This window comes from Numida meleagris, chromosome 2 (genome assembly GCF_002078875.1).
Source record: "Numida meleagris isolate 19003 breed g44 Domestic line chromosome 2, NumMel1.0, whole genome shotgun sequence".
Taxonomy (NCBI): domain Eukaryota; kingdom Metazoa; phylum Chordata; class Aves; order Galliformes; family Numididae; genus Numida; species Numida meleagris.
In genome coordinates this window covers 113,873,155-113,890,928 of record NC_034410.1, presented here as the reverse complement: position 1 = coordinate 113,890,928, position 17,774 = coordinate 113,873,155, and the positions used below count along the sequence as shown (strand labels likewise).

Here is a 17,774-nt window from a genome sequence, read left to right as displayed (position 1 = left end):
AGAGACGCAGTTATGCCATCATAAAAAGCAACAAGGTTGGTAAGGCAGGACCTGCCCTTGGTGAAGCCATGCTGATTAGCGCATATCACCTCCCTCTCTTCCATGTACCTTAGCAAAGCTTCCAGGAGGATCTGCTCCATGATCTTCCCAGCACAGAGATGAGGCTGACAGGTTGTTAGTTCCCTGGATCATCCTTTCTACCCTTCTTAAAAATGGGTGCTATATTGCCTTTTTTCCAGTCACCAGGGACTTCACTTGACCACCGTGACTTCTCACATATCATCGTGAGTGCCTTGGTGACTACATCAGCCAGTTCCCTCAGGACTCTGGCTGCTCATCTGTGTCCTATCAGACTTCAGTCAAACCAAGACTTTCAACTGAATGTATTTATGAATAACCAAAAAAAAAAACCAACCAAAAAAAAACCCCAAGAAAACAAAAAGCAAACACACCACAGAACAATTATGAAGTATCAGACAAAAATAACTTGTTATTTACAAGTGGTATACATAATAATACTATTACCTATCATGACCAGCTTTACACACTAACTGCAGTTTTTGCATTGTTAAAAGTTTTCCTTACACAAAAGTTGATCAGAATGATCAGTTCCTCCATACACGTGTATGTTACGAGAAATACACTAACTTTTCACATTTGTAAAATTATCAACACAATTTACATCTTTTTTTTCCAAACATCAAGTGAAGATTTAAAAATGGTCCAAAATGGGACACAAAGACAAGTAGCTATGCATGTTGAAATACAAGTGATTTGGAACATATTAGCGTTTCCAAATATAAATCAGTGAGAAAACTACTTAATATTTGGCTTGATCCCCTCACCATCCACCGCAGGAAGGTTAAAGCAAGAAAGCCTTTCAAAGTAGCAGTGATTATTGCATATGATATCTTTGGAAAAGCAGAGTTTTAACCGAAAATATTTTTAATGCAGTTGAAATACAGGCATATTTATCTCAGGGAGAGAAAAAGGTAGAATGCATCATCAGTAAAGTTACCAAATGGATAGTTAATTTGTTCCATCCTTGCCTTGAGTAATTCCGCATACCTCAAATAATCCAGCTCAATGACCCAGGTACTCTAGCATACGCAGAAGTGACAATCTAGTTTTACATATCCAGTTCTTCATTCTACAGAAATCCTCCAAGCATCTCAGTCTTAAATTAAATCTTCATTTAAGTGCTGACAGGTTAACAAAGTTCAAACTGATATTATCAGGGAAAAAAAAAACATTTACCTTTTTTAAACCGGGATATACAAAAGATGATTTGCATAGTTACAATTCAAGCACAAAGTCACTGTAAATAGGTACAAAGGCATTTATAAATTTACTAAGTACGCTGCTGTTTGTGCCAGCCTTATCTTAGATACGTATGAATGTAAACCTGAAGGGACTGATGAGAACAGTCAGTGTTTTTGCTTAAAAAAATACGTGAATGTAGAGAATGTTATTTAAAGTTTTTTTAAAAATATTTTCTGCAGCAGGAATAAACAGTTCAAACCTCAAAGAAAGCCATCCAAAATGCCCAAATTCCTTCTATACAGCAGAGAATGTTTGTTCATAGGTTTCAAACCTATATACAAAACGAGGCACTAGTTACACTAATTTGGAATGTGTTCATAATGTTTCAGTTCATCTCAAGACTTCCAAAACAGAGTTGGCTTCTAACTTCCTAGGAAAACATATCTTCAGAAGGCGGTGCATAAGAAAACCCAACAAATGCATCATCTGCCTCTAGGACACTGGCATTAACAATGTTGTAATCAGAAGAGATGCAAACTGAGTATGGGACCATTTCTTCCGTAAACACCGCATCAAAATTCCCAATATCATCCGGGCCAACCTAGAAAACAGAAGAGCCACCATTTGTCATATTAATTCTGTATTTTAAAAATTGTACCACTCTTTCCTATTTAAGTATAGAAAGCTTAAGGAAACCCACCACAGCATCCCTGAAAGCAGTTATTAAAAACTTGCTTGATTTTTCTGGGCTGGAGATCAGGCCATAAGCTACACAACATTTATGATGCGATAAACGTTAAGAAATACTAAGAAATGTTTCTTTCTTAAGTGATTGTTAGAGAGATGCAACAACCTAAAATAAAAACCGCATAACCACATACCCAGTTCTCTTTCTCCCTTTTCCATCAATAATATAAAACTGTTACATTCTAGCAACAACACTTCCTAGGGTAAGTCACCTTCCCAGTAAGGGACCTAAGAACTAAAGCACAGTTAACATTCAGTTACAGAGAGAAGAAACAAGACAGCAAAGGTTTCTCCGTCAAACAGACGTAAACCACTGGGAAGATAAGCAGGAGTAGGGCTCCAACTAAGGCTTACAAATTACAATTTTTGTAATCTGAAAAGTCTTGTTTAAAAGAAACTCTAAATTCTTTGGTCTTCAGACACCATAAAAAATTGCCAGTCCTTCAATGGGAATAAGCAGAGGAAACAGTGATACGTCAAAGTGAGTTTTAAGTCCAAAAGACAGCATCACTGCTCAGGAATATGACTGCTCAAAAGTGCAGTCAGCACTGAGAGGTTCCCCGTCCATTCTGATACACACATATTCTTTCCAAATAGAGGAGCCCACGCAGGCAGAAATTTGGCAGCTAGGAACTAAAACAGCACCTACCACATTAGGATTAAATGGTGGTGGAATCTTCTTCTGAAGAAGGTCAGTCCAGCTGAGAGATTCAAAGAATGGGTGCTTTTGAATTTCAAGCTGCAGTAAAGAACAGAAATTACAGATGTTTCAGAAATCCTTCCCACGCATCATAGGAAATGCACAAACAAAACCTAAGGAAGTTAAGTTCCCCATTTACACAGGAAGTGGGATCAAATGCACCCTCAGCAGCTTTGCTGATGACACCAAGCTGAGGGTGCAGCTGACAACAGAAGGAGGGATGCCATCCAGTCGGACCAGGACAAGCTTGGAAAGTGGGCCCATGAGAAGAGCTAATGAGGTTCAACAAGGCCAAGTGCAAGCTGTCGTACTTGAGTCAGGGCAATCCCAGATACGTGCACAGTCTGGGAGAAGAACTCACTGAGATAGCCCTGCAAACCCTTGGGGGTCCTGCTGGACAAAAGGCTGGACATGAGCCTGTGCTTGCAGTCTGGAAGGCCAACTGTGTCCTGCACTGCATCAGAAAAAGGGCGGCCAGCAGAGTGAGGGGGAGGTGACTGTCCCCTCTGATCTGCCCTCAGGAGGCCCCATCTGGAATACTGCGTCCAGGCCTGGATTCCCCAACAAAGGAAAGATGCTGAGCTGTTGGAGCAGGTCCAGAGCAGGGTCACAAAGGTGAACAGAGGGCTGGAGCACCTCTCCTATGAAGACAGGCTGTTCAGCTTGGAGAAGGCTCTGGAGAGACTGCATTGCAGCCTTCTAGTATTTGAAGGGAGCTTATTAATGGGAGGGGGAATGACTGTTTACACTATCTTACAGTGATAGGACAAAAGGGAATGGCTTTAAACTAAAAGAGAGGAGATTTAGGTTATATGTTCGGAGGAAACTTTTTACTCAGAGGGTGGTGAGGCACTGGAACAGGTTACCCACGCAACTTGTGGATGCATTATCCCTTGAGGTGTTCAAGGCCAGGCTGGATGGAGCCCTGGGCAGCCTGATCCAGCAGCTGGCACCCTGCCCATGGCAGGGAGATTGGAAATGGATGGTCCTTAAGGCCCCTTGTCCCCCTGTACATTTCTGAAATCATCTGTGCTTCCTAGCATCACCTTTTTGCAAGTAAAATAAAATAAAATTCACTGTTATACTGGGAAAATATTTACTATGCCTTTTAACTCTGAAGAAAAAAAACACCAGTACTGGTATTTGTACAGTACTGATGTTCCTCTGTGTTTGAGGAACACTTTTTTATGTAGTCAGTTAAACTGATATTACCAGAAAATAGCCTTTTCTTTTGATTATTTCCTAGATTAACTAGAACAGCTCTACCTTAGTACATCTTACTGATTACTACACCAGGAATTGTGATTCCCTGCTGACTGGTTTGACACCAACCAAGCTAAAAATATTACGTCCCACAACAATCATCTCCTTCCTATTCCAAACATTTTTCAGTACTTGATGACCACAACTGGTATATTGAAAGAATAAAAAGAAGAAAAACAGAGACAGATATATGGAAAAGCATTTTCTATCTCTTGCTACTAAACCTGTACGACCCACTCAAATTTATTCATGTCCCTTTAAATGAAGAAGGGCTTGATAAATTAGGACATTGCTTACAAAATCTTCCCTTGCTCCAAGTCTGCTTTGCCGATCTTTCTCCAAAAGTTCCTCCAGAATCGACCAGGCTGTGAGACTGATTCCTGGGCGCAAGACTAGAGGCTTGTGAAGAATATTCTCATACATCTCAGCAACATCACGGCAGTAAAAAGGAGGCTAAAAAAACCAAACGTTACATTAATCCAAAGCTACACCAGCATTTTGTTTCATGTGTATGGATTAACAAACGCTTCTATAAGAAACAAACTGCTAGCAGTGAAGAAAGAAATCTACCTCTTCTTACACACAGCTAACTTCTAATTCAGTCATCCACACAGCCAGGTCTCCATGCTTGCTAGCTTCCCCCTGCTCCCTCTTTTCATAACACATTCTCACACTCATAAGTAACTACAGCTGCCACCAAGATTCAAAGCTCCCACTGAGCTTGCCTGAGAAGAACAAGAGTGGGAAAACAAATCTATTTCCCTGCTTAAGGTCCAGATGCATACAGAACTCAAAAAAACTACAGAACAGATTATTATTAGAGTGATTACAGGTGACTAGAAGAAGTACAGTAAGATTTTTTTTTCTTTTAATATTGCATCAGGAAGCAGAAGAGCTAGGAGAAATCCTGGAAGACCCAAGCTAAAATACATGTTTTAATTTACTGGGTACTATCACTGTTGATTCTGTTTACTCTGACATTCTCTCCGTTATGACTACTTGTCTTCAGCCAATGTCCAGCAGCTCACTGGAAAGCAGAAGTTCAGACATCCAGAGGCAATGCAAAATTCCAAAGAGAAAAACAGATGCTATGTTAAGACAAACCATTCATCCACTGAAGTACAGTACTTCAATACTCTGCAAAAACTTAGCATCCTTAACGGCACTTTCCTGCCCATATTAAATACGTACCAGTCCATAAAGCATTTCATAAAGAACTGCACCAAGGCACCACCAGTCTACTGTGTTGTCATAGGGCTGCTTTTTAATAACTTCTGGTGCAAGATACTAGAAACAAACAAACAAAAAAGGTGCAGCATTAGGCTAGCAATAATAAAACCTATGTTTTTAGGTTTTAGTCACATTTCCTGAAGATGTTTAACGTTAAGCTGCTTCATAGCAATTGTAAGACTACTATTTATCTTGCCCTTCAATGAACTTGACAAGTTCTTCATCACCATCTGGTCATTTAACAGGTAGGACAGCTCTTCTTTGCCAAGCTACTTTGCTACCTCTACGATGAAACTTGTTTTATATTTCAGATAGGCTGCTGCGCTGTAGTGGAGCCACAACTGCTATGCTTAGTCTTAGTATTTTAAAGATCTGATATTAAGCAACAGCGTTAGCATCCTGTTATGCTGCAATTCATGCAAATCCACGACACATGAAGACCATGCTTCTGAGCACAAGACAAAAATCTCATAGGTTGTCTTCAATGAGTCCAAAATTATCAGTGTTCTATATACACTGAGCTTTCAAAACACTTCAACAAATGCTGTTTCAGCTCAGATTTACCATCTAAATTCCTACTCTAATGATAGCTAGGGTAAGTTGTCACATGTTGCCCTTTTTTTTTTTTCCTCCCTTTCAACTTCAAATGCTTCAGCTACATTACTCCTCACTCATCCTTCACTGCTTTCAAAGGCCTTTCCTGTAATTTAAAGTATATTTTATCAAAATATCAAAGCCACTATTCTTGACATGGTGAAATACCTCATACATTTTTAATACTTCCAGATTCTGAGTTTGCCAGTCCATTTTTCTTAGCAAAAAAAAAAAAGGCATTAAAGTCAGTAAGTTCAAAGCTTCCCCCATATACAAAATTTGTTCATGTCTCAAAGATACTAAGTGCTTCTAAACTTACTAAAAATTAATGGCAGGATATAGATTCCTATTGGCAAATTTGTTACAGCTGTTACACAAGCCAACTGTCTTGCATCTAGTCAGACACAGGGGAAGAAACAGTATGTGAACAGGATTGGGAAGAGGGAAGATGGTAGAGATGAGTTATGAGGATGTGGGTAGTTAAGTAGGAGACACTGTAGATTAGTAAATAGTACAAAGAACAGATCTGCAGTAAACTTGTCTTTGGTTTCATGGAAGAGCTCATAAAAAGAATTTAAGTCTCCAACAATACATAACCAAGCTTTTGATCTTCCATTTACATAATTAGTAACACTCAACAACCATTTGTTACTAGTCAAAAATGCCAAAGCCGTCAACATACTTCCGGTGTCCCACAAAACGTTGCAGTAGTATCAGAACTTGCAATCCCTTCTTTACAAAGTCCAAAGTCTGTCAATACAACATGACCCTGTTTAAGAAACAGCAGAATTTTAAAAACTAGAACATGCTTGACGTTTGCATATCCATACGTATCAATTTTGTCAGAGAACGTTTAAAATCAAAAATAATGTTGCTTACTTACTAGTGAATCTAGGAGAATGTTTTCTGGTTTTAAATCCCTATTAAAAAAAAACAACATTGTATTAATTCAAAACAGCAGTCACTAACACAAAAGCTTCAAAGGCAATGACTTATTTTTCAGCTGAAAGGAAGCTTTAAGTTTTGGTGAAAACATTTTGTTCAGATTTCCCATACCATTATTTCACGCAGTAGTTTTTATACATGAATTGTCCTATTTTGAACTCCCACAGGATAAGAATACACTTCAGAAACGTACCTGTACACTATATTTATGGAGTGTAAGTATCCCAGTGCACTGGCTATTTCAGCAGCATAAAATCTGGCTCTGTGCTCAGGAAAGGAACGTTCTCTTTGTAAATGAAAGAACAGCTGTAAATATGCAAAGTAGTAAATAAGAAAAAAAAATCATCCACAAAGCCAAGTTAACATGGTATAATTTTAACAGTAATTTTATTTAGCTGCCTACAATTTTCAGAATGTAAAATGAAATAAAATTGACAACACTCCTTCGCTCACTTCCTTTTCTCTTTTACAGCTCAGAAATGCACGGGCAACTCATTTACAAGGACATTCCCTTAAAAGCAAGACTAGTCAGAAAGAACTAGAGAAAACCATGTTAACTGCAGGTGGCAAGATTCAATTATGCAAGATCACAGAATCACAGAATGGCTTGGGATGGAAAGGACCTCAAGAATCATCAAGTTCCAAACCCCCCCTCCCCCCCAACAGGCAGGGTTGCCAGCTGCTAGATCAAGTACTAGAGCAGACTGCCCAGGGCCCCATCCTACCTGGCCTTAAACACCTCTAGTGATGGGGCATCCACAACAGTGCATAGTCAGTCTCCTAATAGATAGTCAGGTGCCAAACAAGTAATCTTTCATTTCTGAGTATCTTTGTGTTCAAAGTTTTGTATAAAAGTGTCTTATTCTGAGATCACTTAGGCAGATGTACGTTCCAGACTGCTAATCCACAAATGTTGTCAACTACAGAGAGTCTTCTCGCTTTAAACAAGTTGAGCACATGCACAAGTCTAGCCAAAGATTAAATCGTACACATATGAAACTGTTCTATACATTCAATTTAAAAAAAAAATAAAAAATGGAAATTCTGTTTTCTGCCTGCAAAGTTTGGAAGAAAATATAACAAGCCACCAAAATCTCTTCCAAGTGCTTAATTCAACTTTGAAAGCTGTTTAAAACCAGTTTGCCTAGAAGAATGCCAGATGAAGCAGAGCAGAGGAAACTCTGAGTTTGATCATACTCTTCAAATAAGATGACAGCGTATTAGACTAGAGAAAGGCTCATCAACTCCAGACTCCAGCACTCAAAGGGAGTCAGAATCTCAGTTCTAGGAGCATCATGAACACTGCCAAGCAGTCCTTATGAATATCAACCAACATATACCAGTCTATACCTCACACTGGTTTATTCAGCATGCTTTATTCTTGTCTGAGTATATTCAGCTGCAGGGACGTAATAGGAAACCCTGAGGTATGCTGAAACAAACAAATTTAAATTCTACCTTTCTTCTCCTGTCCTCTGTCAGGTACTAGTTTTATTATCTACAACAGTACCTTGTGTCCTCCTCTTTGATCCTTCTGTAAGAATTTCTTTTTTTTTTTTTTTTTTTAAGATCTTTTGAAAAGATATTTATTTTACTGCAATAAGTTACTAAAATGAGAACATAGCTAGTGAAAAAACAGTCTCCCTTTACAGCATTTATGCTGGATAGATACTTGCACACAATCATTTTTCACTACACTTTGTGATCTTCAATCACAACTCAATTGCTAGACAGGTCCACGTATTATTAGTGTGCAATAAAATCTTTTAAAGAAATAAAAGCAACATTTTATACCCTTATCATGTTTAGTAGCTACTCAGCCATGAGTGTCTTGAACACTTCTAAAAGTACTGGGTACTTTGAAAAGCACCACGTCCCTAGCTAAAGGCAAACTGCTCCAGAACACTGTATTCAAATATTCAGAGTCTTTTTCAACTTCTTTGAAAAGTTTTCCCTTAAGTTACTCATGGACTTCTCGTACTCAATAGCATCACTCTAAGGAAAAGAATCCTGAGAATAAGGCTATTCGGCAGGAAGCAATTAGAGCATGCAAAGCCACAGAAGTACCCCAAGGTTTCCAATAAAGTCAGAGCAATAAAATCAATTCTCTGTTTTCTTCCTCACACTTTTGAAATACAAACACTTCAGATAATGCAGATGAAAAAGGAAAAGAATTTTGCATGCTGAAAAATATCAACGTATGATTAATTAGTAACAGATACATTTTGGTAACTGTCAAAGAGACAGCATTTATCTCTGACAACCATAAATTAATTCTGGATTAAAGTTGTTGATAAGAAGAGGAACAGGGTCTGTCTAGCTACAGAAGTCTGCAGGAACAGCATCTCACTGGAGATTAAGTAACAGGATTTTCAAAACATGGGAGAATACTGATCACAACCCATTGTAAAGGATCACTTTGTTCCTCCCAGAGAATAACAGAACTGCAGAATAAACAGACTCAAATCCAAACAGAATCACCACATACCTCTCCTCCGTTAACAAAATCCAGGACAAAGTAAAGCTTTTCTGTTGTTTGGAATGAGTAATGTAATCCAACTAAAAATGGATGTTTCACATTTTTCAGAAGCACATTACGTTCAGCCATGATATGTTTTTGCTGCAAGGAGGTAAAGGATCAGTAAGTAAACAGACGCAATTTTGTAATTAAGGGGAAAAAGCGTGTGGAGAAAGTGTATTTCTTTGTACCTCTTTCCTGTTAAGAACAATTTTTTTCTGCAGCACTTTGACAGCATAATATTTTCCATCCAGTTTTCTTTTTGCAAGAAGAACCTGTGAAATTCAAAAGAAATGAAGAAATGTGATTGCTGTAGTTCACATTCCACTGATAATTTATTAATTTCAGCATAACTGAGAAGTACTAATACTATGCGTTCACAATAGTCTCTTTGTTTTTAATATAATCAATCACTAATAGAGTGATCTTACAGTTTAGTACAGTCTGTCTATATAATGATATAATGAAAGACTAAATGCATCTCTTTGGAGAGCATCAGTATTAGTCACTTTTCAGAGTTGCTCAATGTTGTTTTGGTGATGTTGCTTGCACTGCTCCACAGCACCAGGCACTTGAGAAGGCAGAACATATGAACAAAGGAAAATGCAGGGTTTGTACTCCAGCTGCATAAGCACATGGGTTCCTCCCTTCCTCCCTGGGGGAAAGAGAGGATCCCTACTGCTCTTAATGACAAAGGGAAACACTAATTTTTTAATCCCTACGAGCAACCAAGGCAGGCAACAAGTACCACATCAGAAAAAAGACAATGGCAGGGCTATGGAGAAGTAGCAACAGGAATCCAATACAGCAGTTTATGTGCTACCCTAGAACGATACCACTTTCAAAGCCTCTGGCAACGCCTCCAGCCAACAGCCGCTGTGCATGAGACACCAGCTAGCACCCTTGCACCACAGCAAGTCACAGCAATTAGAAAGCTCACCTTGCCAAAGCTGCCTTTCCCAATAACTTTCAGGAAATCAAAGTCCGTTGGCTTAGCACTGAAAGATATTTAGGAAGGAGATAGGTCATTTGGGTAAAAATTAGAAGCTTCATAGCTGTACAGAAGCCTAGTGCAGCCCTTCAACTGTAATGTGAAAAGAAGAGCCTGTCAGCACCTTTCTTTATTCTTCATTCTAATCAACAACTGGACTTCTGCAAAGCTGCCCTTCATTTTGCAATTCCATTCTTCTCCAGAAAAAGTGACACAGCTGCAGCATTTGAATTTATTTTCTTTCATTTTAAGATGTAGAAGATGAACAAGACTTTTTTTTTGTCCTCCAGAGACTCTAGATTCTTGTAATTTTTAAGAGTGCTTTTCCCCATGACTTTTTCTGAAGCTTATCTCCCATTTCCAGACATCCAATTGGATTCCGAAGCTTACATGACAGAAGGAAGGAAGAAGTTTGTCATTCGTTCCGTCTTTCCTCATCCCATCCTTCCTTCCATCCATTGCTTCCCCAATTTAAAGTGACAGGAGGGAGGCCCTAACACCTTCCTCTTCTGTATGTGTTATTTGTATGAATTCACTCTTTTTCCATTTGCCAAATCACCACTACTTTCAGTAATTTCCACTAATTCCCTCACTTTTTCCTACGTACAATTTAGAGGTATTTTTGTCAGCAAAATAATGATCTTTTCAGGCTCTGAAACAACAGTTATGTCACACATCTCTTCATTTATTGCCCCTCAAAGGAAGTACTCTTACAATTTCATTTCTCACCGCAATCTGTTAAGCATTTCCTCCTGCTAGCCCAGAAAAAATATGAGAGGAAAGAGAAATCAAAATACGTGTCATCCCTCAGAATAAAAAAGCACAGATAGAGATCTGAGAATCTCTACAGAAGTAAACACCTGAGAAGCAAGTTGTAACTGCAGTGAGGAAGTTTGTAATAACAACAAGTTAAGCTGCTCCTTTGCCACGCATGAAAACAAACTTGTTTTCAGAATGTTTCACATTCCTAACAGCTGTGGAACCATTCCAAAAAAGAGAGGGTTTTTGTTTGTTTTTGTTTTTTTTCTTTTTGCCATAGCATCCTCAAGTAAAAGGACAGCAGACTAACAAAACCTGAAGATGAAAAGGAAAATGTCTTAGAAGAGTTTGTTTTACCGAGCACAGGATTAAATATCTTGCTTCCTTCCAAGCAGAGATAAAAGATAAAGCCATATATTCAAAGCACTCTTCATCCTATTAGCAATTATATTCAGTCTAATTTTTATGTTTGTAGTTAATCAAAAAAACCTACTGAGGATTTCCAGATGGTCCCAAGTTGATATTCGGTGAGGTAGAATTTAACTGTTGGAGGAAACAAATAGAATAAAATAAACCTTTCTTACGCTTTAACCAGTAGTAATTTCAAAATACTAACCTGTTCAAGCTATACCTTTACACATGTTAACAGATTTTAAAGGTATCTTTAAACAGGTATCTATCACAATATTAGATATCTAAGATTGTGAACTTAAGTTTGAAGTATCTGGCCATCAACACATTCTCACAAAATATTTCTATATACACCATACGAAGCATAAAGGTAATAAAATAATTATGTCCAAATGGAGAGGACAAGATTATGAACAAAAATTTAAGACAGTGTCAACAAACAATCTGTTCCTCATGGAGAACTTAGTCCCCTCTGCATTTACTCTAAGGAATATGCTTTTTACCTTTTTTTCCAAAAAAATTATTGTAAAGCTCTACTGTTTATGCAAGAGTCTAATTTATTAAGGATATGGTGCTTTGAAAAACAAAAACATTTTCCTCCACCAAGAAAAACCACTAGGAATCTTTCCTATCCTGACAGTAATGGCTAACTCAATTCCATGAAAGGCATGAATCTTACCAGTACACACTCACGATGGAATTTGTAAATTATACGGGCAGGAGGAAACCACCTTCATTTATGCAACTTTCTCCAATTTGTTTTTAAATAAAAAAGCAGTATTAGTACCCTCACTGTGCTCTTGGATTTTATCAGAGAAAGACAAACTTCAAAGACAATTTACCTAGAGATGGGCTACAGAAATAGATGCCCACAGAAATAGAGTGTGCCCTGACAGCAACACTAGATGTGACAACTGCACTAACAATAACAATCACAGAACGGTACTCAGCAGTTCTAAAAAGGCCACTATGCAAGTTTCAGTACTGGGAGGAGCGGGAAGGAGATTGTTCTTACTGCTGGTTGCACATCTTCGTCACTTACCGTAACTATGACAGACTTAATTTTCTATTGAAGAGTATCATTTCAGCCACTAAGCATGAGTTCTCCTCTCATTTTGAAATTTGTTGTACAAATTACACTGTTAATTTCCTACGGAAGCTTTCCACATTATTTGAAATATGTTTCAAGGAAGAGGAGGAAATTTGTTACCTAAGTTACAAATTCTGCTGTACGCTCACTGTGCTGTCAAGTACTTTTAAAAAAAAAAAAAGCAAAGACTGGCATCTTTGGAAATGAGGCTTTGAGAAAACATACTGCGCTGTGTGTGATCCACAGCTGATTCTAATAGCCAACTCATATATTCTGTAAGAGGGACTGAATAAAAAGGCAAGTCCTAAGGCCAAGAAGTAAACCAGAGAAAATAAACTTAACTGTGGCACTTCTGTCTTCCTAGAAAGACTCCTTTTTCAATCAGTACTGTTTCTGGAGACTGTAAATTAACTTTCAGAGTATCCATCTAAACTGCACTTCTGTAAGTGGCTTTTCTGACAAAAGAGGCTTGAGACCTCACACAGTGTTAATTGTGAACTAAAATTAAATCCATCTTTGCTCCTGAGTGACTTTCAGAAAGACTGCAATTTTTTTTTTTCCTTCATGAGAATTATATTTCATGGAATAGCTTGTGTTGGAAGGGAACTTAAAGATCACCTTGTGCCAAACCCTAATGCCACCTCCCTTTCTTTTAAAGACAAACAAACAAAAAAATCATCCAATAGCCTCCGCTCCTTGCCAGTCATCCTTCGCAAGAATGTTTGAGGAGACTGAAAATACCGTAACAGCTAAACTATAACTCAATCTGTGCCTCTTCCACACAGAGCAAGTGGGAAGAAGCAAGACAAAGCTCACCATCAGGATTACTTCTCCCTGCTGTTTATACTAGACAGGAAAACATCTTACAGCCCACAGCAGAACAGTTTTGTTTAAAAGATCACAGGAGAGATTTATTGCAAAACCAACCGGTAATCTTCTGTAAATAATATACTTAAGATTGCTGTCAAGTAGCTAAAATTTAGAAGACTGTTCTACGTCTATGTTTTATTACCTTCTGATTACTCCTTTCGTCTTCATCTTCAGATGGATCTGACTGGTGTTTTGGGTTATCCATCTGAAGAAATGCTCTGACATCTGGGCTAGAAAGAAGCACAGTTAAATACATTAGGAAATCAATAACTTGCATGACTTTCAGCCAGAATCATAGAAAAAGAAAGAGTAACGGCTTTGACATCAGTGGAGTCACTAATCACAAATGTTTCTAAGGACTGCATGCGAGAAATGCTTTTACAGCAACATAATTCAACTGTTGAGTATGTTACACATAATATATACTATTTTTTTCAACTTGCAAAAATTTGAAGTGTTAAAGTATACACATGTGAAGACTTCATGAGGGAATGCTCAGTAGAACCGCATTAAAAAGTAATTATTTGAAGAAAAAGCCCTATCCAAAGTGTAAGTTCTAACTGGCTAGCAACCACAAGTAAACCTATTTTCTTTCAACACCGTCAAAACAAAAATAAAAAACAGTTAAAGATCAAGAGATGCATGTCCCAGGTGGTATGTGGTAGTAATGTTCCTGTCCCCATCTGCCTCTAAGTGGAACATGATGGTTTTGAAATCTCAATACGCTCTAGCTGGGCATGACAAGACAACATAAGAAACCTTTCCACTCTACTTCAGGACAGAACGTCATCCTTCAGAAACTGGTAAGAGAGACTGTAAGATTCCCATGGGAGGGAGATGCAAGTGAGGCAAAATTAATTCCTAAATGGGTGTCACTTACAGCTATATAGCACTTGAAGAGATAACTCGAGCCTTTCAAGTTCACTAAAAGGCAGATGGCTTATTCAGGAAGAAATATCACTTACATTTCAGAGTTTTTTCAACAGCTCTCAGGACAACTGCAGTTGGGAAACTCTGCACGAGGTATGCAGTACAAAAAAAAAAAAAAGCTCTCAAAACAACAACAAAACCCCACACCTTACAACACAGGGTGGTTCTCATGTCAGAAGCAGATACACTTATTTTGCTACTTTCAGTCTATTTTACCCTCCACACTTCTGTAAAGCAAGGATCAGAACTGAGAGATTAGTTAGTTTTGACGCTCCTCCAGATAATGTATTTCATATCAGCGTTATGGAACCTAACTCGTGTCACACACCACTCAAGGCTCACAGTCTCCATCACTTACGTTCTGTATTCCTAAACCCTACGTGGATGGAATCCAATTTCAGTTACCTTTGCCTTTCAGGAATGAGTCTGTTCACACAATTCCACAACCATTTCAGCTTATTTTTTCCAATCTTACATGAACTCCGAATTCTGATATATTTCAGGATATGTTTTGTATCCTTAGTCCCAGGAAGAGTAAAATAACTCGTTTGAAAGCTACAGTAATATTGACCTATCAGACAATAATTTAAGTTTCAGAAACTCTGGATATTATAAAATGAAGAAGTTACAGTTAACATTTTTCACTAGTCGAAGTTCCAAAACCTGACCTTAATTACCTTTCCGCATTCATTATGTTGGACAACTGGCTGATTAAGTAGGGCATGTTGTAATACATCTCAAATAGTTACTATAGTAACTTCGTCCATGAGTGAATTCAGAGCAGAAAAAAAAATCAGTTCACAGGGAAAGGCTGCTGAACAGTTTCGGGTTATTCCGCAATTTCTGCAATATGGAGCAGCCAGAGGCACAACTGATCAACGTTACATTGTCCACATCTGTAATTTTAGAAGTTGTGGAAGACTGCAAAAAAAGTAGTAATTAAAAGTTTAATGGACCCATTTCTTTGCCAAGATTGCAGAGTGACCATTAGCTCATGTATTGTATTAATTCAAAGCACTTTAAACACATTTAAACTGTTCCTAAAATAACCTCACATATCAAATTAAAATAATTAAGAAAACAGTTTAGAAGGGATATTCCACGCACATTGTCTCATTGTCTACTTTTTACCAGTAAGCTGTTTTTCTCTGGACTTCTATGACAGACTGGATTAATTTCGTGTATGCATTCTCTCTGAGATCCACACAGGGGTCCCAAGAGCCACCTAAATACAGTTCCTTCTGTGGCGCTAGTTCTGTGTTAGCCCTCCCACATAAACACATGGAAGTCACACAAAAAAGCGAGGACAAACAGAAACATGAACAAGCTCAAAAAGTTACAAACTTGGGAACAAAACAGTAAAATTAATCGCCATGGACAGATCCTAGATGTTTAAAGTATACTCCATGGTCATTACAGTTTAACATATGAACCACATACCCTTTTAAAAAACGTGAAATGCTGCTATCTTTCTTACACAAAATAGTGAAAAAGCCATCACGTACAGGAAGATTTTTTAAAAAGCAAGCCTACTACAATGCAAAGCTTAACTCTCCCCAACATCGACTGCAAGATCTCATAATCCAGGGTTTCATATTCATCTTTATGTCCGTCAGATTTTGAAACCGGAGAAGTTAGTAACTTGAATTCTCTTCTAGGGAACAAATACAGATCCCCACTTCTCAGTTAAAGAACTGATAACTCATTTCTCCCATAGAGTTTGCAGAGTACTGTTATCCTCAAGATCTTCAAGCGTTATGCAAATGCAGTTACTTTTATTAATGAACTATTCTGGATGTTACGCCTTTATTGTGCCCACTACTATACATTTGGATTCAAACACACCGTCTTTGTACATGTTTTACTAGATAATTAAATGCATTATTTTTTCAGTGAAGACCTACATTTGAGAGGGAGAGCAGCCCAATTTGGAAAGTTGCTCAGTGATTCAGGGGGTGTTCACAGCGCTCATAATTAACAAATTACCAGCTCCTATCCAGGACATTAGTCATCAAGGGGGAGGCATTATCAGATCTCCAGCCTCTCTGAGGTCTTGTTTGTTTTGCACACTCTGCATTCTACCCCTGAGAGCAAGTTCTCCAACAAATATGGTTTGCTGAGTAAACGCAGCTTGAAGCTGGCTCATTTAACTCCCAAGACAAAGATTCACCCAGCCCAGTATTCCACCTGACAGGGACTGCAGGAAAACCCTTCACCAGCCACTACAGGGTCTCTCTGCTCACTCTACTGAACTTCAGGTTTTTGTCAGGTTTATTATTGAGCAGAAAGGTTTGGTTTTGATACACTAACAAACAAGACCCAAGAACAAAGTCCACTGAAAGAAAAACAAAACACGGCACAGAGTTATGTGTTTCAGAGAAGAATGTAGGTATTACCATCACGGACACGCTGAATCTGACATTCGTGTTTTTCAATTCAGACATTCAAGTGCCTTTCCTTCCAGAAAGGAGAAGCCACCATGAATCACTCTCCAGCTTTTATTGAAACAGTTTTCTCAGGCAGAACTTAAAAAGTGTAAAATCCCAGTACTTGTTTTAATGCTTAAAGATTTAGCGGAAGATGAGTTTCCTTACATTTCTCCAAGAACATACAGCACCCAATGTCTTTCTTGTACATTACTAAATTTCTGTAAGCTATTTTACCTAATACCAAATTTATTATTAAAGCAAAACAGTTTAAGAAAGTGTGTATGTGGGCTATCTGTAACGACTCAGTCACTGCATACTCCTTGGGTAGTTTCTAGCAGGTAGTGCCAAAACACTCACAGTCATCCAGCTTTGGTATTTCTTTACTGCCCATATTTATCAGCACACAGGAAAGGCAACAGATTATGTAATTATTAATACGATTTGTTGCAATCTGTGATGTACATAAAAGAGAAACGGCTTTATCTCTGGAGAGCTAATATAAAATGTTTTGAGGCAATATTTGGTATTTGGACATACTGACGAGAGAGTTGTGCTAAATTAAATGAAGAAAATCCGAATCTTTCCAATAATTTAACGGAACAGATTAGCTTTCAACACTTAGTTATTTTGAAATGTTTTCTATTCTTTCCCAGAGAAGATCAATGATATGACTACAAAACTCACAGTATTTCCTTTAGTGGAAAACTATTTCGCTATAATGTCTTTGTTTCAAAGATTTTTCCACTTTTCACAGTGAATGTATCTAGATCTTTTTTTCTTCCAGAAAAGAAAGTAAGTACACACGTCAATGTAATAGACATTAAATAGTTTGCTTGTTGGAAAATAAAATCTGACTGCAGACTTCAAACTGCAGCAATATTCTCTGGTATTTTTTTCCTGGGGGAAATGGACAGTTTCATGGGTTGTACTGATAGGACAATTAAGCAAAGCATACGTAGTAAAGAAACTCAGCACTAAAGCCAGAAATAGAACCTTACTGATGTACTAATTCAAGCAATGTAGAAAGTTGCATG

The 17,774-nt window shown here is 38.0% G+C and overlaps 1 protein-coding gene across 8 annotated transcripts in view; it reads right to left on the bottom strand.

Annotated features, from left to right (window-relative positions):
• Nucleotides 463-17,774, bottom strand: part of LOC110393269 (serine/threonine-protein kinase Sgk3) — a 56,958-nt gene continuing 39,646 nt past the window's right edge. For all 8 annotated transcript variants that reach the window (XM_021385941.1, XM_021385939.1, XM_021385940.1 and 5 more), the window contains 12 exons: nucleotides 13,524-13,611; nucleotides 11,504-11,553; nucleotides 10,201-10,258; nucleotides 9,452-9,535; nucleotides 9,231-9,362; nucleotides 6,936-7,048; nucleotides 6,681-6,717; nucleotides 6,480-6,566; nucleotides 5,165-5,260; nucleotides 4,271-4,426; nucleotides 2,660-2,749; nucleotides 463-1,864 (listed from right to left, as the gene is read on the bottom strand). In XM_021385941.1, coding sequence (XP_021241616.1) covers nucleotides 1,694-1,864; nucleotides 2,660-2,749; nucleotides 4,271-4,426; nucleotides 5,165-5,260; nucleotides 6,480-6,566; nucleotides 6,681-6,717; nucleotides 6,936-7,048; nucleotides 9,231-9,362; nucleotides 9,452-9,535; nucleotides 10,201-10,258; nucleotides 11,504-11,553; nucleotides 13,524-13,611 — 1,162 coding nt within the window. In that variant the 3' untranslated portion in view covers nucleotides 463-1,693. The remainder of the gene's footprint in view (nucleotides 1,865-2,659; nucleotides 2,750-4,270; nucleotides 4,427-5,164; nucleotides 5,261-6,479; nucleotides 6,567-6,680; nucleotides 6,718-6,935; nucleotides 7,049-9,230; nucleotides 9,363-9,451; nucleotides 9,536-10,200; nucleotides 10,259-11,503; nucleotides 11,554-13,523; nucleotides 13,612-17,774) is intronic.